The 26,393-nt window shown below is 39.2% G+C and overlaps 1 protein-coding gene across 1 annotated transcript in view; it reads right to left on the minus strand.

Moving 5' to 3' along the window:
* The window catches only part of Slc5a1 (solute carrier family 5 member 1), a 64,554-nt gene that overhangs the window by 15,944 nt on the left and 22,217 nt on the right, over nucleotides 1-26,393 (minus strand). Inside the window, exons 3-10 of the mRNA XM_003478289.4 lie at nucleotides 22,625-22,729; nucleotides 21,105-21,164; nucleotides 19,789-19,893; nucleotides 8,508-8,613; nucleotides 7,300-7,380; nucleotides 5,827-6,047; nucleotides 5,482-5,617; nucleotides 3,787-3,894 (exon numbers count right to left, since the gene is read on the minus strand). Coding sequence (XP_003478337.1) covers nucleotides 3,787-3,894; nucleotides 5,482-5,617; nucleotides 5,827-6,047; nucleotides 7,300-7,380; nucleotides 8,508-8,613; nucleotides 19,789-19,893; nucleotides 21,105-21,164; nucleotides 22,625-22,729 — 922 coding nt within the window. The remainder of the gene's footprint in view (nucleotides 1-3,786; nucleotides 3,895-5,481; nucleotides 5,618-5,826; nucleotides 6,048-7,299; nucleotides 7,381-8,507; nucleotides 8,614-19,788; nucleotides 19,894-21,104; nucleotides 21,165-22,624; nucleotides 22,730-26,393) is intronic.

Raw genomic sequence — 26,393 nt, forward strand, 5'->3', positions numbered from 1 at the left:
TCAGTAACTAAAAGCAATACAAAAGCTCCATCTTTATTCCGTAGCCTGTATTACCTTAAAACTCCATGTCAAATCCCTTCGCGCCTCTGCATGTAAGCTTGTTGAGCATTTATGGAGTGTCAAAAATAAAATAAAAATTGGCAAAACAAAGGTCAGTTAGACCTGAGTTTGTAAACTCTGTCTCATCTCTCTTCAAAGTTGAGGATACCAAGGTAAGAGATTTATAGGGACATTCAACTACTAGTGAGCAGTTGTTACCCTAATCCTACAGTCACCTTAGATTCCAGCAGATCCTCTACAAGACTGAGACTGCCCCATTCAGAAACAATCAGAACAAACTGTCCCCTCGGATAATAAGGCTTTTCCCCAGAGCCGCCTTACCAAACCAGAACATGATAATAATCAAACCATTCCTCGTCTCAGCTAATCTGTAAAGACTGAAGTCATTCTTCTTTTTGTTATTTTTTTAAACAGAAAAAAATAAAATAAAAATAATAATAAAACAGAGCTTCAAAACAGGAAAGAGAGTTACAATAATTAATACGTTATATATCGTTATCTTCCTGGTATTCAGAGTACAGTATGCAGGCATGACATCTTGTCCAAACAATATTAACACAAAACTTTCTTTTCAATGAATTAAGAGAAACTAACTGCATAACTATCTTAACTGTCTTGTATATAAATACATATTTTCCTTTTTCCCTTGCTTCCTTTCCCCTCCCCCCATCTTTTGAACAGTTTCTTCCCAATTCACAACATTCATTGTACATTTGGGGCCTTATTTACTCATTCAGTTCCTCACACTAGTAAGACACTATGCTGTTTACACGTATGAGTCTGATTTATTTCACTTATTCGGTTAATGGGCCAGTCTGGTCCCCTTTTTTCAGAGCTGTGTCCTCTTCGGCTCCTCAAACTGAAGACTCCTCCCCATTTTCTCCTACTTCCTAACCTATGCCTCTCACTGAAGCATCCTGAAATGGTTTTCCATGATAAGAATTAATGAACCTACTACGTAGGGTGGCTGCAGATCCCTGCCTCTTTTTTAAGAACTTCCTTAGAACTCATCCAGCGATGGTTCCTCCTGAGTTTGTTTAATGCAGATTACAGACCATGAGAGCTATGGAAGAAGTTATAATGATAATCTAGCCCAAACGTTCTAGTTTTTAGCTGATAAAACAAAAGTTCACTTGAAGTAGATAGTAGATGGGGCCTGGCTCTGCCATTTGCTCAGTTATTTCACCAGTTATTGCTGGAACAGAAACCCATACACATCTCTTTTCTACACTCTTATCAAACTTATCTCTCACTTATTTACTCAACAAATATTCATTGAACCTAATTTTATAGCAGCCCAGGCAAGAAATAATGGTGTAGCAGACTAGGGTGACAGAAGTAAATATAGAGATAGGCAGATGGGTGTAAAAAATACTTAGGAAAAGGAGAACTAAGATATACCATGTACAATTATAAATTCCTTATGATGACTGTGACCATTATGTATATCTACATTGTACCAATAAACTTAGGATAAAAATAAATAAATAAGATTAGGAGACAGACGGAATTTGATGTGGGTTAGTGAGGGAACATTTCCAGGCTGAGAAGACTGAATCTGCAAATGGTACAAAAAGAAGTAACACAATAGGAGAGTAAAATATTATGAATCAAAGGAAAGAGGAGTGACCAATAATGCTGAATGCTGCTAAGAGGCCACGATGATGAATGGAAAACATTTCATCTAGTACAGGAAGTTCACTCTGTTCAGTATTACAAAAACCAGATTACAGCCACAGGAAAGAGAATGGGAATGGCAAATCAAAACACAGCATTTTGGTTTCCTGCACGCTATGCACATCTATCGCACACAGTGCCACTGTAGTATATTGTGCTGCGACTGTCCTCACTGTTAAGCCAATCTGAAAACATAAATTCCTCTACAGACACCAGAACTCCAGAAAAGCCACTGTGACTCTTGCTAACTGCAACCTTAATTAATAATCAGCCCATTTCAGAAGAGTAGTTAACTATTATTCCCATTTTATATAATTCAAATGCAAATTTTTTCCCAAGGTCATGTATGAAGGGGGGGCATTCTTTCAAATTCCTCAATTCTCACCTTGAGCAGAGCTAAGTAAGCCGGATGGCAGACCGGGTTGACCTTGAAAAAAATCGTTTCTCTTTTTTGGGTCTTTGAAAAAACGAGGGGGTTTGACCAGATGATGTGGTTAATATTTGTGAATTTTTGATCTCTTGAGATCCTCCAACCTGAGATTTGCCAGTTTGCAGTCCTTAAACCAAAATTAAGAAATTTTTTTTCCTGCAGTGTAAAATATGAACTCCAAGGGGCTGGGGATTTAGCTCAGCGGCATAAGCGCCAGCCTTGCAAGCAGGCAGTCGTGAGTTCAACCCCTGGTACCGATAAAAACAAAAAAGACCAAAAAAAAAAAAAAAAAAAAATATATATATATATATATATATATATATATGAACTCCAGTCCCACAGGTCAGCCCCAAACTCTAGCTATTTCCAGGTTCAGACTTAAGTATCCAGTCTCTAGGACAACATATTCTTTATGGTGTGGCACCCCTTTGAATTTTACCAATCTCCAACTTCAAACTTCTTCCTTCTAGAACTAAAAATCTTACCTTTAACTTTATATTTTTCCTTGGAATAGTCTATCACTAATTCATTTTCCAAGTAAACACCCTTGGACCTAGGGTGCTTAGCTTTTATATTAATGTATGTTGGAGAGCTTTACATAACTTATTTTCATTGAAAAATTACAAATATTTATCATGTATGACACAGTGTTTTGAAATATGCATATATTGTAGAATGGCAAACTTGCTAATTAACATGCTACTGCCTCACATATTTATGCTTACTTTGTGGTAAGAACACTTAAAATCTACTCAGTAATTTTCAAATATATATAACACATTGTTAATGACTATAAGTCACCATGTTCTACAATAGAAATCTTGAACTTACTCTTCTTAACCGAAAATTTATAGCCTTCAACCAAGACCTCCCAAATTTAGACTTCCCATTGTCCTAACCCTTGCTAACCACCATTTCGCTCTCTGCTACTATGAATTTGACTTGTTTAGATTTTACATTTAGGTGAGATGATACAATATTTCTCTGCCTTGCTTACTTCACTTTATACATGCCCTCCATGCTTATCTATGCTGTCAAAAATGATGAGATTTCCTTCTCTTATACACTGAATAGAATTCATATACATATAAATACATACATATGTAAATACTTCCTTTATTCAACTGTTGATGAGCAGCTTTTGTTGATCCTATATCTCAACTATTGTGAATAATGGACATCCATTTACTGATTTCATTTCTTTTGGGCATACACTCAATTGTGATATTGCTAGGGAAAATAGTATGCAGGGTTTTTTTTTTTTTTTTTCAGGAAACCCCACATTGTTTTTCCATAAAGGTTGTACTAATTTGTATTCCCTCTGTTGAAGAGCGTTGAAAGATCTTTCAGATGGGAATGGAAGTGTCATGTGCTTCCCCAACGAATTTTCAGATTATTTCTTTCAAGCCTGACTGATGGGCAAATCCCAGAACTCGAGCCCAACAAAGCCATGTATTTTGAAGACCTGTGTAAAATCTGAAGACTCTAGAACAAGGATTTCCTGACCAAATGCCTAGGCTCAGAGATGACTTAGCTTCGGAAGGCACCCAGAAATTCAGTCCAAATTCAATCAACCTTCCAAAAAAGCATTTCTCCAGCCTCACACAAAAGACTCTCACCATTTGGCATGAGTTCCACCACCAAGGTTGGGTAGGCAATGTTGGTACAGCCAACTGAGGTGCCACAGTATTTCTGACATTCCGAGGGGACGACACAGGCAATTTTATCTGGAGAAGAGATGAACAGCCATGTCAGTAAGCAGACACTGGGAAAACAGTTCCAAAGCTCACTTTCTTAAAACAAGGCTTCAGTCAAGACATTGCTGCCCAAAGCCCTGCAACAGTGCCAAAAATAAGACCTTGTGTCCATGCCACTACTCTTCTGACCCTGATACAGTCCCAACCTCTGACTAGGGAGAAAGAAATGTTCCTAGGCAAAGGAAGAAAAGAAACAAAGAAATTATAAAGGCAGGAAAGGAGAAGGAACAATGTCTAGTCTTCAGCTAACTATCCCATAGCTTGACAAGTAATAATTGTATTGTTTTCTCTGAAAATCACAATGGTTAATGGCTCCTAATTTTGAGGTTTATTTAAGCAGTTCTTAGAAATAGAATTAAATAACTGAGGAAAATCCCCAGTAACAGGACTGTTGAGTTCTACTTCCAAGACACGGAAAATCTTAGGTAGAAAATGGAATAAGGTGAATCTTAGAACTTAAGAAACTTGTATAGAATTTAGATCAACAAACATTCATTAAGTAATTGCTACAAGTGTATCTTACTTAGAACTGAGTTACTATAGCATTATTTCATAAATAAATGTATATATTAGTAATATAGTAAAAACTAGTCAGTTAGCTCTGCAGTTGACCATTATCCCTCTCTAGTGTCCATGGGGATGGTTTTAGGAAATTCTCTTCAGTGGATGCCGAAATCTGCAAATGCTCCAGTCCTTTATATAAAATAGACTCATACTTGAGTATGCCATATGCACTGTCTTCCTGTATAACTTGAATCATCTTTATAGTACTTATATTACCTAGTACAATACAAGTGCTGTATAAATAGTTGTCATACTACATTGTTTAAGAATAATGACAAGAAAAAGTCTATATAAGTTCTGTACATCTGCAGTGTTTTTCAAATATTTTTAATCTGAAGTTGGAAACCTACAGATGTACAAATAATGAATACAAAGGGCTGGAGTATGCAGCCAGTCTCTCCCTCTCTTTCTCCCTTTCTCCCTCTCCGCCCTACCTGTTCCCCTCCTTCCCTCCTGCTACACAAGTTCACCTTCTAGGAAATTGTTCAGACTCTTGGTGACACTAGAGAAATCACAAAAGTATCAGTGAAGAATGTATCGCCTTAGATAGCAAAATGCAAGGCTCAGGGCACTTTCAAGGAAATGATTCAGGCAATGGGACTCAGAGCAGGAGGCAATTAGAGACTGGCTGGCATCTTTTGACATTAAATTATAAAAGACTTCATACAAAGTTCCACCAGGGAGGAGCTAAAATTGAACAAATATTACTAACTGAAAGAGAAATCCAAGAGATACGTTGTGACTTACGATTACAGAAGAAACAAGAAAACATTTGCCAATGCAACAAACTCAAGAAGAAAACCCCGAAAGTTCTGAGCCCTGAAGTTATTTACTAACTATCAATGGGAATAATGAGACTTGATATGGAAAGCAAGAAAAAGAGAGCATGGGAAAGAGTGAGCACAGAACTAAAAGACTTTGGAAATGACTCAAAGCCAAAAAATAAAATAAAATAAAATGAGCGTGGCCTGTGAGGGCAGCTGAAGGAATTACCTGTGTACAGAATACGGCTAACCATTCCCGTCATCACCATGAGGAACATGGGCAGCAGCTTGAAATATCCACACAAGATACAGCCAGCCTTCACGTGAGACATGTTCTTGGCTGAGAGGCAGCGCTGCACAATGACCTGCCAGGGGAGCCAAGCAAGGGAGAAGTACAGGATTGAGGTCCTGTGACACCTCCTGTTACCCCTGCTGCCCCAGTCCTTGGCCTGGGACTCCCAGGACTCAGCAACCCACAGACCATGTGACCCCTCCCCATGAGCCGTACGCATGAGGAAGTGCCTGTAATGCCACCAAGAAGACCCTGCCCACCCTGTCTGTACAGCTTGGTTACCTGATCTGTGCACCAGTACCACAGGGCAAGAATGCTCATCCCAAAGATAAGCCCAGGCCATGGGACGTCTCCCGTGATGGCATCTCGGAAGATGTGGAAGGAGTCAGCCCTCGGGGTGTAGCATTTTTCACTGACAGTGATATTTCCATTAGAAATGACGGTTGGAATCGCTTTCATGTACTTTTCCATAAAGGCTTCATATCCTCCCACTTCACGGAAAGCTGCAAAACATTGGCACAAAAAACGACCATTCTAAAACATTCTACTCTTTATAATGGTTTCTTCCATGGGTGCCTGAAAAACTGAGCAGATTCCACAATCAAAGAAGACCTTTGCTGTGTGGTTTTGGGTAAATTACCTTCCCATTCCAGGCCTCAGTTTTCTTATTCATAGAATGGGATTATTAACCCTGCCCAGTCCCCTTGGAGGGGGAGGGGTTCCTGTGAGCATCCCAAGCAGTAATTTGTCAAAGTGCTCCAACCAGAAACTTCTTCACAAAAAGGAAAATATTTTAATTATTCAAATGAAAACCTTGACTTTGAACCACATGCGAAGGCTCTATTTTTCCCTTTACCACCTCTTGTCAGCCATGGTCCTTGGACCTCAGAACAGAGGGACATACAAAGTGGCCTTTGGGACCCTGGACACAGACCTCCCGTCCCTGCTCCTATCAGGGTAATATGATGACCAAGAAAAGGTGAGGAATGTGGCACCCTGCTGCCTCTCAGCTGGGGGTCCTTGAACAAGTCAGTCTAGCCCCTGCTTTGCCCCAGGGCTTACTGGAAAAAAACAAATGAAAGTTCTTGGAAAACTAAGCAGTGGAGGACACACAGAGGGCTTTGTGCACCTAAAAGTAACATGAATTTTATATTTGGTCATAGCAAGCATCCCAAGACCTGGAATTTTCAACATTGTCTTTACCGTTTCATAGACAAGAAATTTTTCAAGAAATGGGGAGGCAGGAGGCCCCACCACTGAGTGGCTTATCTTTAAATTTTGTCAAATAAGGGCACTGAAATGAAAATTATCACTTGCTGTCAACAATTTAGAAAGAATGGACATTTAATATCAAATATAGAAAAGATAGAGTCTAAGACTGAAAATACAACGTTTGAGTATATTTAGCTTGATAAATGTTTAGCCCTATCCTTTTTGTGCCCAGTTTCTCCACTAGAGAGAATGCCATGGTATCACAGACCCTCTCTGGGCCCCAGGGATCCAGGATACAGAGAGTGAGCAGAGGGAGTCCAGTGTTGTGTGATCCAGCCAAGCCTAAGTCTTCAAGGGGCAGGGAAGCTGCTGCTCCACACCCACAACGCTGGCCCATCTGGGCTGGATCACTGCCCATGGGAGAGTGGCGTGAGGCTGAATTCACTGTCTGGCTAGTGGCACACAGCAAGGCTGGACTTGGTTTCTCTTCCTTGGCCCTGAACATCTGTGCTCACCTCCTCCATCTGCCCTAGCCCCACTTACCAAACCCAGTCAGGATAATAGACCCCACCAGCATGATCGCAGTCTGCAAGGTGTCCGTGTATATCACAGCTGCCAGGCCCCCTAAGTAAGCAAAAAAAACAGCGTATTTGACCTCGTGTGCCAGGTGAGGTGTCTGCTCCCCTTTCTCATGCACTGCCCTCCAGCTTTCTTACACCTTTTGAAAACCACTCCCACCTCCCAGTCCCCCACCTGCCTTTTCTTCCCTCCTTCCCTTATCCTTTTATGATAATCTGCTGTTCAGCTTGTCCCCTCCGCTTCTCATGAAATTGTTTTCAAGTTCTTAAGAGAATGTTTCTCTATACCCAAGTGGGAAGCATGTGATGTGCTTTTTGAGCCATTAGATCACACAAAAGAGTCTGCTCTTCTAGGGCTAAGAGGGAGCATCTTCCAAATGAAGACAAAGAAAAACAGCTCTGACTGTAGAGGTACCTGGGAACATTAGCAACTTAGCACACTTCAGAGGACTCCTTCTTTGTCCACTGCCACATAAGCCATCTAAATATGTTCTTGTCCTCAAAGATGTGTGCTCTAGTTGAGTATCAGGTTCCAGTGCTGATCCTGTGCCTCTCAAACCAGGCAAAGAGCCCTCAATCTTATTTATGCACCAGCTTCTCTGGCCACCTCTTCAGTCTTCTCCAAAAAATCTCTCTCCCTCTCTCTCTCTCTCTCTCTCCCTCCCCCCCCCACCTGCATTGGTTCCCACTCCTATCACATCAAATCTAAGGCCTCTGTCAGGTTTCCAAAGTTCTTCATTCAAATTATCCAGCTTTATGCCCCACACTCACCCACACTACTTCCCAGGCGCCATCCTCCTCCAGCCAAATGCATCTAGATGCTTGTTCATCCTTCCTCAGTCCATGCTATGGCCATTTGCATTCACATTCCCTGCTCTCACTGATCCTCACACCCAGCACTCCTCCAATTCTCCTAGCTGAGCCAGGCTGTTTCTATAACCCACAGAGCCAAGGTCTGCCTACACTCCTGTGAGAAGATACCTGACTGTTCCAGTCAACCCTGGCATTCAGAGGTTACTCATATAACCTGTAGTGGAGATCAAGTAAATGCCTACTCTCAAACTTTCCTGGGTGTATCCCTCTTCCACGAAAGGAGAAGCCATGTATTCTGCTTCCTTTTATCCATCACAAATGCCTAACCCTGAGCTGGGCTTGAGCTGCTGGTTCACATACCTGTGATTGTGTAAAGGGCAGTGATTGCCAGTAAAATAATGATGGCCAGGTATATATCTAGGCCCAGGGCCAGATTGATGAATATGGCCCCGGAGAAGATGTCCGCCTGGAAGGAGAGGAGAGGCCAAATTAGAAAAAGAATTGGAAAAGGAGCCAATTGGCCACAGCATTCATGCTCTATGTCTGAGTTTCCAAGCAATCTTTACTCAAGATGATAATTACTCCATGAGAAAAAGGATCCAAGGTGCTTCCCTTTTTATTGTTACATGTTTAGGATACATAATACATACAGTCATTGTGGTGAACTGATACATACGATATCACATCTGATCCTTTCTACTTTCTCCTCCCTCCCCCTCCTCCCATGCTCCCCATCCCCAGATCCTCTTCTCATCTCCGCAAACTCTCTGTTTCCTAGCCAAAAATCTGTGAAATCCTGGATTCAAACAAAGTTTCTTTGCCACACCTTCAATATACACATGGACTTGTGAATCGCTAGAAAAGGAAGATGGTGCACAATCCTCACAAACATTTTAAATATAAAACTCTTAGGCGACGGGGCAACTATGAACAGTTAAAGTTTCCTCTCAGGCCACCTATAGACTCTTGGCTATGCTCCATTATTTATATCTCAGTGTACACAAGTTTATCAGATTTATTATCCAGAACACATCTGAGCACTGGAGAATCCATGAATTGGAAATCCAAGCCCCACCTTGAATGGAGAAAAGCTTTAGCAAGATTATAACTTTATCTCCCTGACCCACCTTAGCTCAAACACAGCCAGAACACCAAGCACCTTTTATGTGGTAGGCTTGTCAAAATGTGGTTTTATCTAGATTATCTCATGTAATTTTCAAAGGAATTGTTCTCTTTTAACTACCAAACTCATTGTCCTTGATGCGGTTCTTTGATTGCCTCCCTCTAGCCTCCTCCCCGTCTCAGCTGCCTCGCAAGGAACCTTCTAAACGGCAGATGGCGCAGCTGCGTATGTATACCAGCAGAGGGCGCAAAGGCCACCATTATAAATGTTCCTGTCATTTTTAAAATACTGCACTACCAGGAATTCAGGTATTCAGGGTTGATGGTGATGAATCTTTCCAAATCTTCAGGTGCAGACGAAACTAGACTTCTCCTATGTGTAATCCATGGACTTTTTATGGCGCAAAATCTAACTTATTTCTGTGTATGCAAAAGGTGCTCAGTCAGAGTCCTGGAGAATAAGCTAATTCGGTTGGATTTGAGGTTTTGAAACTTACCTCTGTTCTCATATCCTCCCTTCCGCCATCCTGCTGCAGCTCCTCAGAGCCCTCAGTGACTCACATCCCTCGCCACACCCTCCTGTCCCTCTGCTAGGGTTTGAATGTGTCCCTCAAATTTGTGTTAGAAATTTAATCTTTAAATGTTGATGGTATTTAGAGGTGGTATAGGGTATAGAATTAAATAAAATCATAAGACTATGAGGTCACGTATGTTATGTTTGGCTTTCTAAAAGGCAGAGAGATCCAGGCTTGCAATTTGCCTCTCACCATATGACGCCCCTCATCGTGGAATGACACAGCAAGAAAACCCTCACCAAAAGTCAGTGCTATGCCCAGGGCCTTCTCAATTTGCAGAACTGTAAGAAATAAATGTCTATTCTTTATAAATTACCCAGACTCAGGTATTCTGTTATAGAAACATAAAATGGACTAAGACATCCTTCCAAGAATTCCAAGAGGACAGGAAATTCCAAGAGTCCTCTGCGTCTGTTATTTGGGTTAATATCAACTCCATGCTTATATGCTAATGCTTGCCAAAGTGAACTGGCCTCCTCCCCTCGGTGGGCTACCTGAGAATCCTATGCCTTAGCTCCAGTCCTCCCAGACTTCTGCAGATTCTCTCACCCCAGGACACATAATATTATCATTATTCCCAGTGAAGAAAGATAGGCAGAGCTAACAGGTGACGGAAAGATGATGACGACTTAGGAAGGACACCCCTACCCCATCCTAGGGCTGATGCTCAGAATTTTAGGTATGGCTTGAAAAACCTTGGACAAGATGTTTTGCCTCTCCATTTCTCAGTGTCCTCATCTTTAAAGCAGGATGTCTGGACTCCTAGGGTTGTGATTCTTGTGTTTAAAAGTGGGAAAGGCTTGCAGGCAAAGAAACAGAACCTTTCCTGGTTCCAAGAAGAGCAAAGAGCTCTTGCTCTATACTGGTCTTGCTAAATGGCCACTTCTTCCTGATTCTGCATATGGGACTAATTGAAATAGTGATGAATATTCATAATCCTGGCTGGTGCTTTCCCATCCATGCCACCGCATCGTCACACAAAGTGAGCTAAATTAAAAGGACTCAACTCATTAATTATAGCAGAATGCTATGAAATGCACACACACTTTTGGTGGGTTAGCTAATAAGCATAAATGAGCTAGAAAAATATTCCAAGGCTGTTACTGCCTTTAAAATGTTCTCAGTTGGTTTATTTCCCAAAGTAATTTTTAGTGTTTCTAGACAACATGCAAGGTAGACTGTGATCCCTTCCTAGTATTTGCCTGGCTGTCATTAGTAACAAATAAGTGATTATCGAACTCAAGGTAACGCTTCACATGAAGTTTATAAAGATTTCTTGATAATGTTGCTGCAATAAAATCTTGTCTTTGTTGGGGTTTTTTTTTTGTTTGTTTGTTTCCATCTAGTACAGATAATGAATTCTAATAAAATCTCCCTGGTGAATTAACCTCAGGATAAATTCTTCCTCCCATGACTCATTACTAACATCAGAGATAAATTTTGCCCTCTAAACCCCAAAAACCAGCAGGAGTGCCTAGGAGAGAACCATAACTAAGTTCATGTAGCTGACTATTAACCTGGAGCTCAGATATTGGTCTTTAACTCTCAGCTGCCCCGATGTATTCCTGCTTCACTTGAGTTTTTCTCTCCTATATTTCCAAGAAATTTTACAGTTGTCAAAGGGCTTCCCAATACACTTAATGTTTTGATCCTCAGAAGAATGAAAATTATGGAGATATTTTCTGCAGAGAACAAAATACTTTAACAAAAAAATAAATTTTGCTTTTTAAATAAAACTTTACAAATACGATAATGTGAGCAGTTTAAAAACAGCACAGAAATTTATACATTGAAAAGTAGAAAGTTAAACAATGAAAAGTCATCACTCTGCCCAAAGGTGACCACTGTTGAGAGGTTTTTTTGCCCACCAGTGGTTTTTAAAGGAGCTGTTGAAAGTTGGATATCAACAATACATAATAACTAGAAAGACAGAAACTAAAAAAAGTGCTACAACTTGATGCTAAGAGAAAAGGCAACACAAAATGTATACATCTTCTGTGTATGTGTATGGTGGAGATTTTATCGAGGGCTTTCGTATGCTACACAAGCACTCTACTACTGAGATAAACCTCCAACTGATTTGTACACTATCATTGTGATGCTGTAAAAGAATACATACAATGTAAATGAACGTGTTTGTTTTAGAGTTACAGGATTATGAATACCTTTCCCACCCGCAAGATTAGCTTTAAAAATCCACTGCCATTTTTTTTTGCAGTTTCAAACATGAGGCAGAAATTTTAAAACATAACACATTCTGCACAGATCTATGAGTGGGTAGAGATATATATAGCTATAGAGATATGTCTAAATCTATATAGATATTCTGGGATCCTAACTTTTATTCTATTGTGTACTGGACACATGAAAGATTTGATGACAGGAGAGACATAAAGACAAATGATTTGGATTTGGTATCAAAAACTTGCTTCGTACGTATTTATATGCATCTATATAGTAAAAATATAAAGATATACAATTGAGAAATGTATATCAACTTCAAGACAGCATTTCAGTTTTAAGAAGAAGTGGACTCAAGAGAGAGGACAAAAAAGTTATATTTTATTTCTTTTTTAAAACGATGAATTTAGGGAGAGAGTCAGGCACCAGCCCCTTCCTGTGCAGGGGCTGGAAGACAAGAAGATCCACTGTTCCGTCATTTCCCCATGGGCAGCTGACTGGTCAGAGAGACACAGGCTGTGATGATAGCCAATGGGGTGCAATGCAGCTTAATGTTTGCAGTGTTTGGTGTTTCACTGACTTTGCAGGCCCAAAGCCTGATCATCTATTTGGAGAATGGCAGTCCTCCATGTAAGCATATGTGAGAGACTCCTTCTGAAGGTCCTAACCATTGTTAATTCCCTATTATCTTATTTCAGAGTCCTGTGTCATTCTCATTGTTTTGTTTGGTTGGGTTTTATTCTGTTTTGTCTTGTTTGATTTTATTATATCTGATGGTATGGGCAGCTATTTCAAAGATAACAAGATACATTATGGCAACCATTCTGGATTTACTATTATCTTGTTTTGACATCCTGCATTGCCCTCATTGTTTTGTTTTTATTGGTTCTAGTCTGTTCTGTTTTGTTTCATTTTACTATTCCCGAAGGTATGGACAGCTATTTTGAACACAAGAGGGGTTATGGGAACCATTGTTGATTTCCTATCATCTTGTTTTGAAATCCTGTGTCACACTGAATTGTTCTGATTGGTTTATTCTGTTTTATTTTGCTTGATTTCATTTTCTTTAAAATAAAATTTTAAAAGATAAAAGTGATTCATTGTGTAAAGCATTAAAATCCGAATGTTACATATAAAGGTGTTTTCTATACTGTCAATTTTGTGATTTTCTGTATGCTTGAAATATTTTGTTAAATTTTTTTCATTTATGAAAATAGGATATGGAAAAGACCACCACTTTTTTTTTTTTTGTACCAGGAATTAAACTCAAGACTTTGCATTTACCAGGCAGGTACTTGTGTCACTGAGTTATGACTCTGGCCCTAGACCACCAGCTTCAATATAAAAGAACTGTCCTTTGAAGCCATTGATTTCACAGATATTCCAGATTGCTCCTTCCCTAAACTACTGCTACCTTAAAGAAAAAAGGGAGAGAAGGGAAGAAAGGGAGAGAGAAATGAGAAAAGAAGGAAGCGGAAAGGAAGGATGGAAGGAAAGAGAAGAGAGAAAGAGGACAGGAGAGAGGCAGGGAGGGAAAGGGAGGGAAGAAGAGAAAGAAAAAAATAGAAAGAGAGATGAAAGCTGGAAAGGGCTGAGGAAGAGAGAAAAGTTCCTCAGTGCCGCTAAGCAAAACCAATTCAAAGTGAAACAAAAAGATGTGGTTCTCTAGGCCAGGTATTGGCAAACGTTTTCTGTGAAAAGTAGGCTAGAAAATGTTTGAGGTTTCTCAAGTCGTCACCTCTATGAAACTACATTGGAAGCATGAAAGCAGCAATAGATAACATAAGCAAATGACCTGGCTGTGTTCCAATAATTTTATTGAAGAAAATGGATTTGGTTTAGCTCAAGATCTTTGTTCCAGTTACTTTGAAATTTTGGCTGAGCTATGTTCGTGGAGCTCATGAAGAACAACAAAAATACAAACTCCAGTTGCTCTTTAGAAGTAACCAAGTTTGCCACTGCTGTGATGTTTTGAGATGCTGTGATTTTATATATGAATGTCTTCTGCCCATTCGAGTCCTAACCAGTATTTATTGGATGCTCATGTACCTGGATGCTCATGTACCTGAGCATCCAATAAATACATCCAGTAAATACTGCCTGGAACTGACGTTGCAGATGGAAAAGCCTCATTACTCAAATTTCTTTCGATTTGTGAAACTGAATAGCCTATGCAATAAGCATTCAAACCTTAAGCAAAAGCCAAAGCTTTTATCTTTACTCAAGGATCCTAAGTGGACAGTGGAATTACTGTAAAAGTTTATTGCAGTCATGATCAGTGATAACAGCCACATGAAATACAAACAAGAACACTAAGTTATCACGTGTAATTCATAAAATCTAAGGCTTTATCTCAAATATATTGTGTATATTAGAATAAGAAACACCCTGCCAGGGTGAATGCCAGGAAATCTTACAGAACAAAATGCTTCTTGGAGCTTGATAAGGCACATGCTTGAGGGAGCCAAGAAAATTAGGGAGTTCAGGGAGAGACAAACAATTCCGGGTCTCAGAGCCCAAAAACAATCTGACCAAAGACACAGAGACAGCCAAGGTTCCACACCACCACTGCCCGACGGCCGGAGCCAAATCCCGTCCCTGAATCCACAATGCACTTTGTTTCCTCTCTCCTATTACACACCTGCTAGATCCCTGCATCCTCCCAAAACCTTCCTATCAGATCCCTGGTTGTTCCTTGTCTATGCATGGACCTCAGAAAGTCTTCCATTTGCTCTTCTTAACTATCACAAACTATCCATGTGCACACACACACACACACACACACACAAAGTCTTAATCTCTGTATACAGTATAAATACCTCACTAGTGTACTTTGTTAGCTAACTGTTCTTTTTTATCTCTGAGCGCTGTGCTACTGTGTAGGAGCACAGCCTCCTAGTAGGTACAGTTGATATCAGCCTAATAATTCTTAAAATACTGTATTCTATGATCCAAGGTGAAACCCAGTCAAATTTACAAAGCCAAAGCTTTCCCTTTCGGCTAGAGGTCCTGCCTTCGGATTCTCCACATGCCCAGTCTGAACTTCCCTCTTCATAGTACCTTTAGGGCCTTCTCTTAGCAACTCATTTACAGTACATTGTGAGGCTCATTTGACTGGTTCTCTGGATTTTTCCTGGCTCTTGAATTTTAACCTACTCTGTCCAGGAGAATGAGACTTAGAATATAAGAGGGACATAAATTCAAACCATTTGTATTTTGTATCAAGAAACTTGTTTCTCATTCCAGTTCTGCTCCTGTTATACCTAACAAAGTCCTTTGCCCTCTATCGATCTCAGTTTACCTTTCTGTAAAATGAGAACATGGACATAGAACCCAATGATATATCTCCTTTCATCATTCTGTTTTCATCTTACATAAGCAAGCATAGCATAGAACTGTGAGACCAGATGTTGGGACTAGAAAGGCCAAGGTTCCAATCCAAGCTCTGCTGTATACTCGCACTGTAATTTGGGGCAAATTCCCTAACTTCTCTGAGACTTAAGTTTTCTTTGCCATGAAGTGAGAAATAAAGCAGAAATCCTTTTCCATGCAGTCCCTTTGAGACCTAGATATGGCATGAGTAAAGCTCCATTGGAGACTAAATGAAGAGACCTGGAAATAAGTGGAAGGCAACTGTGGTATTTCTTGGTGCAGTTTTCAAAGGGTAGTTATTTTGATCATGGATAAACAAGTGTGATGCCTGGAGCCTCCTGTACAAAGCCCCAAAATCACACCCAGAGGGAGCATCCTACACCATGTACAATTCAACAGCAAAATTTAGAAAAAGCTGACAGCTAGGGAATGTGCCCCACTGGGAGCTAAACTAAAGGAGCCTGTTCTTGACTTCCTGGCTGGAGAGGAGGGGTATCAAGTCCAAGAAGGTTTAATCAGTAACCTGAAAAATAGGTGAGGTGATAGAAAAGGCAGGAAAAGACGTTGGGCACTTAGTTTATTTATATGACAACCCCTACTCCAGCTCAGAGGGCAAAGAGTACCCTTTCCCTGGCAACAAGTCAACAGACTTTCACCAGTTTGAACTGTGGACTTAGAGATTTCCCTCTAATCCCTGTTCCCTTCTTTACATGCTAACTAGACAGATACCATCTTACAAGCTCAGCTCAAGGGCAGTTCTCTCACTAATGTCTTTATTCCCTTCACGTGACCTCCTCACTCTCCCACTCACATTTGTTTCCTCTTCTTAGAGCAATGTCTTTACCTCCCTTAGGAGGATGAAATCAGATTTCTTTGCCCTCCCAGCACTTCTCAGTGCAGGCTCTGCACTCTGCTCTTTGGTGAAATAAGACTAGAAAACCCAGTTTTCATTTTGTAATCAAAAACAAACTCTAAAGGAAAGCAGGAAAATTATGAGGAGTCGGAATCATCGTAGTACATCCTGGTATGAAAAAGTACAAAGGCACTGGCCAAGGGCGGCAGCAATATTAGTCAAGAAATTGCACAAGGACACAGCTTAATTCCTGGTTGTCAGGCTTAACTCCTTAGACAAAAGCCCCATCAGCCTTCTTGATGAGAGCATATTCAAGACCTTTCAAGGGGAAACAAAAATCTCTTCAACAAATGATGGCACAAGATACTTACATGCAAAAGAATGGATTTGGACCCCTGCCTTACACCATGTACAAAAATTAACTCAAATGGATTAACATCTTGCAGGTAAGAGCTAAAACTATAAAATTTTTTGGAGAAAACATAGAATAAAATCTTACAACCTTAAATTTGGAGTCTCAGAAATGTCAACCAATGCTTGAGCAACAAAAGGCAAAATAGATAAACTGAATGTCATCAAGGTGTTAGGTCTTTGTGCTAGGTCTTTGTGCATCAAAGGATGCTATCAGGAAAGTAAAAAAAGACAACCTATAGAATATGAGAAAATATTTGTAATTATATATCTGATAAGAGTAAGCTCCAGATACATAGAGAACTTTTGTTATCAAACCAAAAAAAGCAAACATCCTAATTTTTTTTAAAAATTTACATGGTCTACATGTTACATGATCTACATGTTACCACATGTAGAACTGGAAAGAAAGATAATAATATAAAAGACAAAAATAGTTGTGGTAAGCTGAAGACTTATACAAATATATTTCCTTTAAGAAAGAACAACCAAATACAAAGCATGAAACTCATTTTTGGGTCCTGATTCAAACAACAAGAAAAAAAATTTTAAATAATCAGGAAATTTGGGGTATTAAATTATCTAAGTGAAAGATATTAAATTTTCTAAATGAAAAAATCACTATGAAAATGTGTTATGTACATATACCAACTCTCCATAATGTAACTATTATATTCTGCAAATATGTAATAATAAATATTTTTACTTTTAAAAAGTAACCACCTGAAATTTTAGATATTATAACAGCACAATAGTTATTGCTTTAAGAAACCAAAGTTGCATTCTGAAGAATTTAAAGTGAAATCATACGGTTGCTTGTATTTGGATTAGACAACCACTTTCAAAAATTGAAAGAGGATAAATGAACCAAGAATGGGAAAACCTTGATAATTCTTAAAGTCAAAAAATCGATATTAGGTCTACAAGTTCTACTTATCCTATTCTATCTCTGCTTATGTATGTTTGAAATTTTCTATAATAAAAAATTAAAACTGTGGGCTGGGGATTTAGCTCAGTGGTCTAAGTGCCTGCCTGGCAAGTGCAAGGTCATGAGTTCAATCCCCAGTACCAAAAAAAAAACTGTTACTTAATATTGTTATTGTGTCAGCTTTAAATATTCAGGAATATAAAAGCACCAGCAACTATTTCTTCAGCACTGTACCTAACTAGAGTAGAATGCTCATTGCAGATCCAACCCAGCTCAGATATCAGGACAGATCTTTTGCAAATGCTGAGATTGGCCTAATTTTACCTTTGATGCTGACTAAGGGAAGACCAGGAAGAAAACTGACTACAGTCAGTGACATTCATTTTTGACAGCAATGAGCATCATATAAATGCTGGAAAGAGAAACAGCTGGAACCCTCCTTAAGTGATCTCAAACAAAAATGTTATTTTTATCTCTGCCTTTCTATAACCCAGAGAGCTTTAGAAAGGGTGGCGGGCTCTCAATTAGCCATGTTCGTCTTCATCACCTTTTATATTTCAGTAACACTTTATGTTTTCACATAAATTCACTTAAGCCTTCCCACCACCCACAAGTTACACAAAACAGAAATTACAAACCCCAGCTTTCCCAGGAAAGAGGCGGCTCTAAAGAGTTCGTAGCATGTGTTACAGATCACCTGCTAGAGAGCAACGGAACAATTTGGAGACTCACTTCTTCCAGCTGCTCTCCTAGTTTCCTTAGCAAGGTCCTATTTTCTTTCTTACTCCTAATCATTCACTTTCTTTTATCCCACTATTGCTTCAAATCAGACTACAATCACTTTGAGGATAAATATAACGTTTTTCAACAAAACCGTATGAGCAAGCCTCCCACCATCTTCTGGACTATCAAGGAAACATCTTAGACCTTGAGTGGTTTCCTGGATTTTGGAGGGTTTGTTCTGCTTTTGTTTTGTTTCATTTTGTTTTGTTTTGTTTTTCTTTGGGGTTTTATTTACTTTATTTTGTTCTTGCTTCATGAAGAGCTGACTTGAACACTGCATAGAAGGAAAAGTAAAGAAGGAATACAACGATTGTTTCTATGGGTCAGTCAAGAGCTCTCCCAACTTTCAAAACTCCAGTGGTCAGCCAATCCCTGAGAAATCTCAGGTCTGCAAATTGGGGCCTGGAGTTCCAAATTAGCAGAGAGAGCAAGCTAAATTGTGGAAGCACAGCTCTGCTGGCTGGGCTTATAGAGAACAAATATCCCTGAAAGGGTTAGCAACTAAAGACCTGATGTTTTGAAATACACGTACACTGTAGAATAGTTCAGTTGAACTAATTAACATGTGCATTACCTTACATATTTTTCTGTGTTGAGAACAAATCTCTCAGCAATTTTCCAAATGAAATTCATTGGGAGTAACTCTCACCACTATGTTTCACAATAAAACTCTTGAACTTATTTCTCCTACCTATCTAAAATTTGACATTGTTTAATCAAATCTCCCCAACCTCCACTTTTACTACAAGCTCTAATAACTGTGACTCTATTTTCTACTTCTATAAATTCAATGTTTTTGAATCTCATAATATGAGACCAAATAGTATTTGTGTCTTTCTGCATCTGTCTTTTTTCACCTAACATAATGTCCTCCCGTTCATCCTGTTGTCACAAATGCTAACTTCCTACTTTAAAGTCTGAGTAGTATTCCATTGTGAGGGTGTGTGAGTGTGTGTGAGTGCATGTGTGTGTGTGACATTTTCTTTGTCCACTCATTGATGGGTCCTGAAATTTATTCCATATCTTGACTATTGTGAATCATCTGCAATAAACATGGAAATGCAGATATTTCTTTGACATATCGATTTCATTTCCTTTGCAAATATATAAAGTAGTGGGTGGCTGGATCAGATGATATTCTAATTCTCTTCTCATTTTCTGTAAAAGCAGCTTCTCTTGAACCCTCATAAACCTGTTATGTTTCAACCTGCAGCACTGAGAAGAGAAAGAAATTCTACTGTGCCACTGGCTACTTCACGCATCAAGTGTGACCTCACTGTAAGGACCAAGAAAGCTTAAGGGACCAAGTTCATAGCGATGCACAGATCTGCCTCTGGTTGGAGCAACATGTGCTGGAAAATGAGAGCAGGCAGCTTTGCAACAGCCAGTGTCCATCTCCCAGAGTAGTGTACTCACCGAAATCTTGGTAAAAATGTAGAGCAACAGAGACAGAGTAGAAAGGTAGATCTGGATCCGCTGGCCTCCAAACCTCTTCCGCAGATACTCTGGCATTGTCACCACCTGTATGGAATGCAAAGGAGATCACCATCAGCCAGAGTAACGGGATCCAGAGCAGGTAGAAAATTTGTATATATCCTGGTGTCAGAGCCACAGAAGTGTGGCTAGAGATTCATAACCTTTATTGACCTGAGAAATCACAAATAACCCACATAGTCTCTGGTCTTCAGTCATCAGCTCATTCTAATCACACATGCTCTAGCACTATAAGAGTAGCTGAATGTTATCCAAAGGCATAGAAAATGCCCAATAAACACATGTTTTTAATATACATGTGAGTGGACATAACTAAAGAGGTAGATTCTTGCCCTGGAGGAAGAAAGAACATATGGGTAGATAGATAGATAGATAGATAGATAGATAGATAGATAGATAATTACAGAGATAGATTCCTATACAAAGCACCTACTGTAAACAAGCCATCGTTACTATGGTGGCATCTTTCAAAAGCATCAAAGAAGTTGGCCAGATTAAATGTGACTGCCACTATGCCCTCCACAGGCAGTGCCAAGGATTATAGTTACAGGCCTGCCTAAACATTCTCCCAGTTTCTTTCTGCAAATTGTAAACATACTTCCTGTCTTACTCCCTCCAACTTGAGCCCATTGTTGTCAGGGACCAGATATGTGTCACCAATAATCTCTAAGCCTCCATAAGATGTGGAGTCTGCCCTGTGTTTCTCCCATGCTGCTTCTAGCAACCAACATATACATGAACCACAGGAGGTGCTCATTATGTCTCACTGAACAAGTGATAGCAAAGTTGCCCTATATAAACCTCAGGGAGATAAGGGAGCAATTGAAAGCTGAGTACCAGGCGCATGATCAGCAAACTAGAGCTGCTGAAATACATAAATGAGAGAGAAATATAGCTCTTTCCCTCCAGCCTATATGAGCAGAGTCTGGACATCAAGAGCAAATTCACAGGAATACAGTGCAAGGATACACCCAAAGTAAGAGGATAAGATGCTTCAGAGGAATCTGAATAGTGTGGAATTTCTTAGGGGACCTTCTCAGAGGGATGAGTCATGAATCTGGACTGATAAGACCCAGGGAGCTATTTAATTCTGCTATGTGCAGTCAGAAACTATTTTACAACATGGGAGTGAAAGCCAACTCATAGGTCGCTGTCCTTTATCCCATGAAGTGTCCTCTAACTTCCAGAATGATCAAACTCATACACATATTTGTTAGTACAACAGAACAGATACTTACCCCAGCCCTAATGTAAATAGGGACAAACACCCAGCCCAGCACGACCATAAAAATCAGGGCCTGAAACCGAAACAAGAGATAGACTTAAATCAGGAAAACCCTTAGCCCAGAAAAATCACCCCATACTTTTTGTAGTGACTGTTGTCACTCTGATGTTCACAGCCACCTAGGTGAGAATTGAAGACTTTCATGGCCCGAATGGCTCAAAGAAACAGAAAATGGGTCACTGATAGAGGGGAGGCAATGAAGCTGCCCACTAACATCAAACCCTGGAGTCCCAGCCAGAGAAATGTCTTCCTTTGCATCTTCCCTAATTTATAAGGAGTATAGCCCAAGATGTAACTCAGTAGTATGATGCCTGCCCTGTAAGCACAAGGCCCTCAGTTTGATTCCTGGTGCCAAAAAAGAAAAAAGAAAGGCCAAAAATAAAAAGACCCTAAAATAAAGAGTAAAATAGCATTTCAAGAATAATAATGATATAGTAAGAAGCGTACTAGAGCCTTGTCTTTTTAACAGCAAGGAGAAAGAAAAATCCTAGCATCTTATTTAAGTGGATTTGTCATGCTGCTATGGTGGAAGGAAAAAGGACTTGAGCTCCTAAAGCCAGGCTCTCCCATCTGCACTCCAGGGTATCTCTGAGGGGCTTTCTAACATTGCAAGCTACTCTGAACATACATGGAACTGGCTGACTGCTAAGGCTCTGCTGTGTTTGGAGTATGATTTAATGAACCCCCTAAAAGTGTATGCGTTGGAAGCTTAGTCTTAGAGTAGTGGGAGACGGTGAGACCTTTAGGGGGTGAGGAGTAGTAGGAAATCCTCGGGTTCCTGAGGCTGCTACTCAAGGAAGGGAATTAAGGTAGTTCAGAGAAACCCCTAGTCACTCTGAATGGAGGCTGTTACAAAAGCCTGAGCCATGGAAGCAGGGGGAAAGAACATGAGATTAAAGAGAGGATGAAACGCTGGGTACATGCACCAAGTCCCTAAGAGCCCTTAGAATCCCAGTACTTAGGAAGATGAAGCAGGAGGATCACCAGGAGTTTGAGGCCAGCCTGGGGTGCATTATAAGTTCAAAGCCACCCTGACCTACATAGTGAAACTCTGTTTCAAGAAAAAAAAAAAAAACAGGCAAACAAAAAAAGAATTATGATGTGTTAAGTACATATACACTTCTCCCATAATGAATGTGATCATTATGTGCAGAAAATATATACTAATTTTTTTTTAATTTTTAAAGCCTGGGCCTGGCCTCACCCAGAATTTTTGGCTTTTCCTGGGCAATGTGACATCTTCTTCTCACACGTGCTCCTGCCACTGCTATCTGTCAGGAGGTGATACAGACAAGAGGGATTCACAAGAGCCCTCACCATGCTCTTTGGACTTTCAGCCTCCAAAACTATGAGCTAAGTGGCCTATTTTCTTTATAAAGTCAGCCTGCCACAGGTATATCATTATAGCAATGAAAAACAGCTTAGTAGAAGCTTTTCTATCAGTAAAACACAGTGGTGCTTTATGTTACTCACGTTAAATTCAAAGCCTCCAACAGCAATGCCCGAAGCTGCTCCTGTCCCGGCGAGACCCACAAAATGACCACTTCCAATGTTACTGGAGAAGAGAGAGGCTCCAATCTGGAAACACAGGGATAAAATCAGATGATGACTCTGTACTTGACCAGGATACTTAGGATATCCCAAAGTCAGAAGAGACACATTAGGCAAAACAAGAACAGGAGAGCGGAGAGGCCAGCTGGGAACTTGACTAGTCCTTTTCAGAACCAGCAGGCAAGACAAACATGGGAAGGTGGGAAATTATGAAAATGAAAAGGAGAGGATTAAAGAAGGAGCAGTGACCACTTTAGTATCTTGAATAACTTGTAAGAGGACAATCTGTAATCATCAACTAGTGATTTCTTGCTGCTTATTTTTTTCTTTGAAAATATGTATTATTTCTACCCATTTGCTGTTTTGTTTAGTCTTTCTTTGAATAGAATTTTTTTAAAAAAGACACTACAGTACCCAGTGCTGACCGCAGAATGTCATGATGTGAAATTCAGCAATATTATTATTCTTTGTTCAGAATGATTTTAGCCTGCATAGTTTGTTTAATCTCAACATAAATTAAGATATGGATATGCATGTATGTTTAAGTGTATAGAATTGGTGACCATATTACTAAGTGTTTGTTGGATAGTTGAACAGAACTTTACAGTCTTGCTGTTTGAATTCCCACTTTATATGTTCCATTTTTGTATCTTGAACAACTGTTCGTAATGAGGACAGTACGTAAACATCAACTAGTGATTTCTTACTGTTTATTTTTTCTTTGAATTTGTGTATTATTTCTACCCATTCTCTGTTTTGTTTAGTCTTTCTTTAAATAAAATTTTTTTTAAAAAGAAGGAGCAGTGGAATATATCCCTAAATCAGATCATCTGTGGGTCTTTTGTGAGCCCAATGTCTAATAGCAAAAAAGATGTGGAAAGCTCATGGCCCACTAGGACTCCCCTAAATGTCTCCTGCAAGACTATCTACTCAAGGGCAGGGCCTGTGCCACTAACCTCCATACCCTCAGTATGCCTGGTGTCTTAAGACCTTGTCCAGTACAGACTTTCAATAAATATAGTCAATGCTTTTGAAACAAGTCATTTAAAAGAAGACTCTGAGTCTCTATCTCCTTGTCAAATAAAGAGGGACATGAAACTGATGATTTCTAAGTGATTCCTAGCTGTTAACTTACACGATTCCATAAACTCCCTGGTAACAAGAGATGATAATAGTAATTCTCTTAATCTACATACTATGTTTCCCTGAAAATAAGACCTAACAAGAAAATAAACATCGGGGCTGGGGGTTTAGCTCAGCGGCATAAGCGCCTCCCTTGAAGAAAATAAACATCAGCTGTAGCTAATAGCTAGTCGTTACCATGGTAATGGTCAGTGTCATACAGAAGATTCTACCTCACTATTCTCTTGCTTGGTGGCTAACTTGTAATGGCAGGCAAGGCAAGAGCAAGCTGAGCTGCCACTAGAATTTTTGATCTCTAGTTAGGCGTTATTTTCAGGAAAACACTAGCATTTTTTTTACAGAGGACCTAGATATTGTACAGAAATATGGACAAAACATTGCTTTTTCAATGATATACATATGTCTAAATATATATATTAAAAGACAGAGTGGAAGGACATAGATGAAATAACCAAGAGTAAAAGCCCAGAAGGGGAAAGGAGAATGGGACTATGATATCCAATAAAATGAGAGAGGGAACTTGCATTAGCCAATTGTATACTGAGGCACCAACTCAACCATATCTGAGGTCAAAAAGAACTCTAGAGAGTTATAAAGTCCTCATATATGCAGGGTCAAAAACTACCACAGCATTTGATAAGTGAAAAACAAGTACAGATAATCTTCAATTTCCAGTGTAGTTATGCCCCCAATAAATCTATAGTTGATAGAAAATGTTATAAATCAAAGACACATTAATGTCTCTAATATACTGAACATCATAGCTTAGTCCAGTCACCTTAAAAGTGCCCAGAGCACTTACAGTAGCCTACAGTTGGGAAAAATCAACTAACACAAAGCTTATTCTATAGTAAAGTATTGAGTATCTTATATAAGTTATTTAATTCCATACTGAAAGTAAAAATGATTGTGTATCAGTCAGCGTTCATGCCATCATAACGTCAAATTACTATTAAGTCAAACTGAACTAAGCCTGGGGATGTGACTCAGTAGTACAGCTCTTGCCATGCATGAATAAGGTCCTGGGTTCAATCCTCAGAAGCACACATAAAAAAAAAAGAAAATGAACATCTGAGATGAATACGTAGTTTGCAGATGAAGAAATACAAATGGCAAATAAATACATGAAAAAATATTCATCATCATTACTCATTAGAAAAATGCAAGTTAAAACAACACTGAGATTCCATCTAACTCCTGAAAGAATGGCCAGGATTAAGAGAATTACCAACAACAAATGCTGGAGAAGCTGTGGGGAAAAAGGAACTCTCCTGCACTTTTGGTGGGAGTGTAGACTGGTGCAACCACTGTGGAGATCAGTCTGGAGATTCCTCAAAAAGTTGGTATTGGAAGTCCCATTCGACCCAGCTATTCCACTTTTAGGCATATTCACAGAAGAACTGAAAGCATCATATCACAGTGATATATATGCACCTGTTTATAGCAGCACAATTTGTAATAGCCAGATCTTGGAAACAACCTAAGTGTCATCAACTGAGGAATGGATAAAAAAGTTGTGATATTTTTATACAGTAGAATACTACTCAGCTATAAAGAATGATCTCATTGAGATATTTATAAATAAATGGACACAACTTGAGACCATACTCATAAGCCAAATAAATCAAACTTAAATGTATAAATACTGTATAGTCTCCCTAGTGTAAGAAATGGTAAGAGTACATAAGTTTTTGGTAATCATGACTCTCCATTACATGGCTTTGAAGCCTTATAATGTTTGCATTCATTAGATGGAATGATTTTATCCTGGTTTTTTTATTTTATTATCTGTGATAATATGAACAGCTATTTTGAAGAAAACAAGACATTATAATAGCCAGTGCTGATTTAATATCATCTTGCTCTGAAGTCCTACCATACTTTTGTTTTTTTGTTTCCATTGGTTCTACCATATTGTGTCTTATTGGATTTTATTATGTGCGATAGTATAAACAAATTTTCTGTGGAAAATGATATAATATAGTAGCCATTGTTCATTCTCTGCTATTTGCTTCTGAATGCCCTGTAATACTTTCATTCTCTTGAATGGTTTTATACTATTTTGTTACGTTTGATACTATTGTATATGAAGTTATGCTCAACTATTTCAAAGAAAGAGACATTATGGCAGTTACTATTAGTTAGGGTTGTCTTGTGGTGAAATACTGGGTTGCTTACATTGTTCTGTTCTGATCTGCTTTGTTATGTCCTCTTTTGTCTTAATCTATTTAAAATAAAAAATTTTTTTAAAGTTCGATAATACAGAACACTCAGGAGTAGTGATGGAATCCTTACACGCCTTTCTAAATCAACTATAATGTGCCCTTCTTAGTCATAAATGTAATTTCAAAAGTCTAGAAATTAGTGACTCTGGATTCTAATTCTACTTTATCATTAATCACTTTTGTAAATTCAACTAAAACAATATTCTTTTTTAAAAAAGGAAAGTTAAATTGTACTAGGTTGCAAGTCATGTGTGTGTGTGTGTGTGTATGTGTGTGTGTGTGTATGCTAAGCAGATAGTATGAGATTTGTACTTATCTTTCTA

Source organism: Cavia porcellus, unplaced genomic scaffold (assembly GCF_034190915.1).
Source record: "Cavia porcellus strain 051 isolate PalLab524CR breed Dunkin Hartley unplaced genomic scaffold, mCavPor4.1 scaffold_16, whole genome shotgun sequence".
Lineage (NCBI taxonomy): Eukaryota > Metazoa > Chordata > Mammalia > Rodentia > Caviidae > Cavia > Cavia porcellus.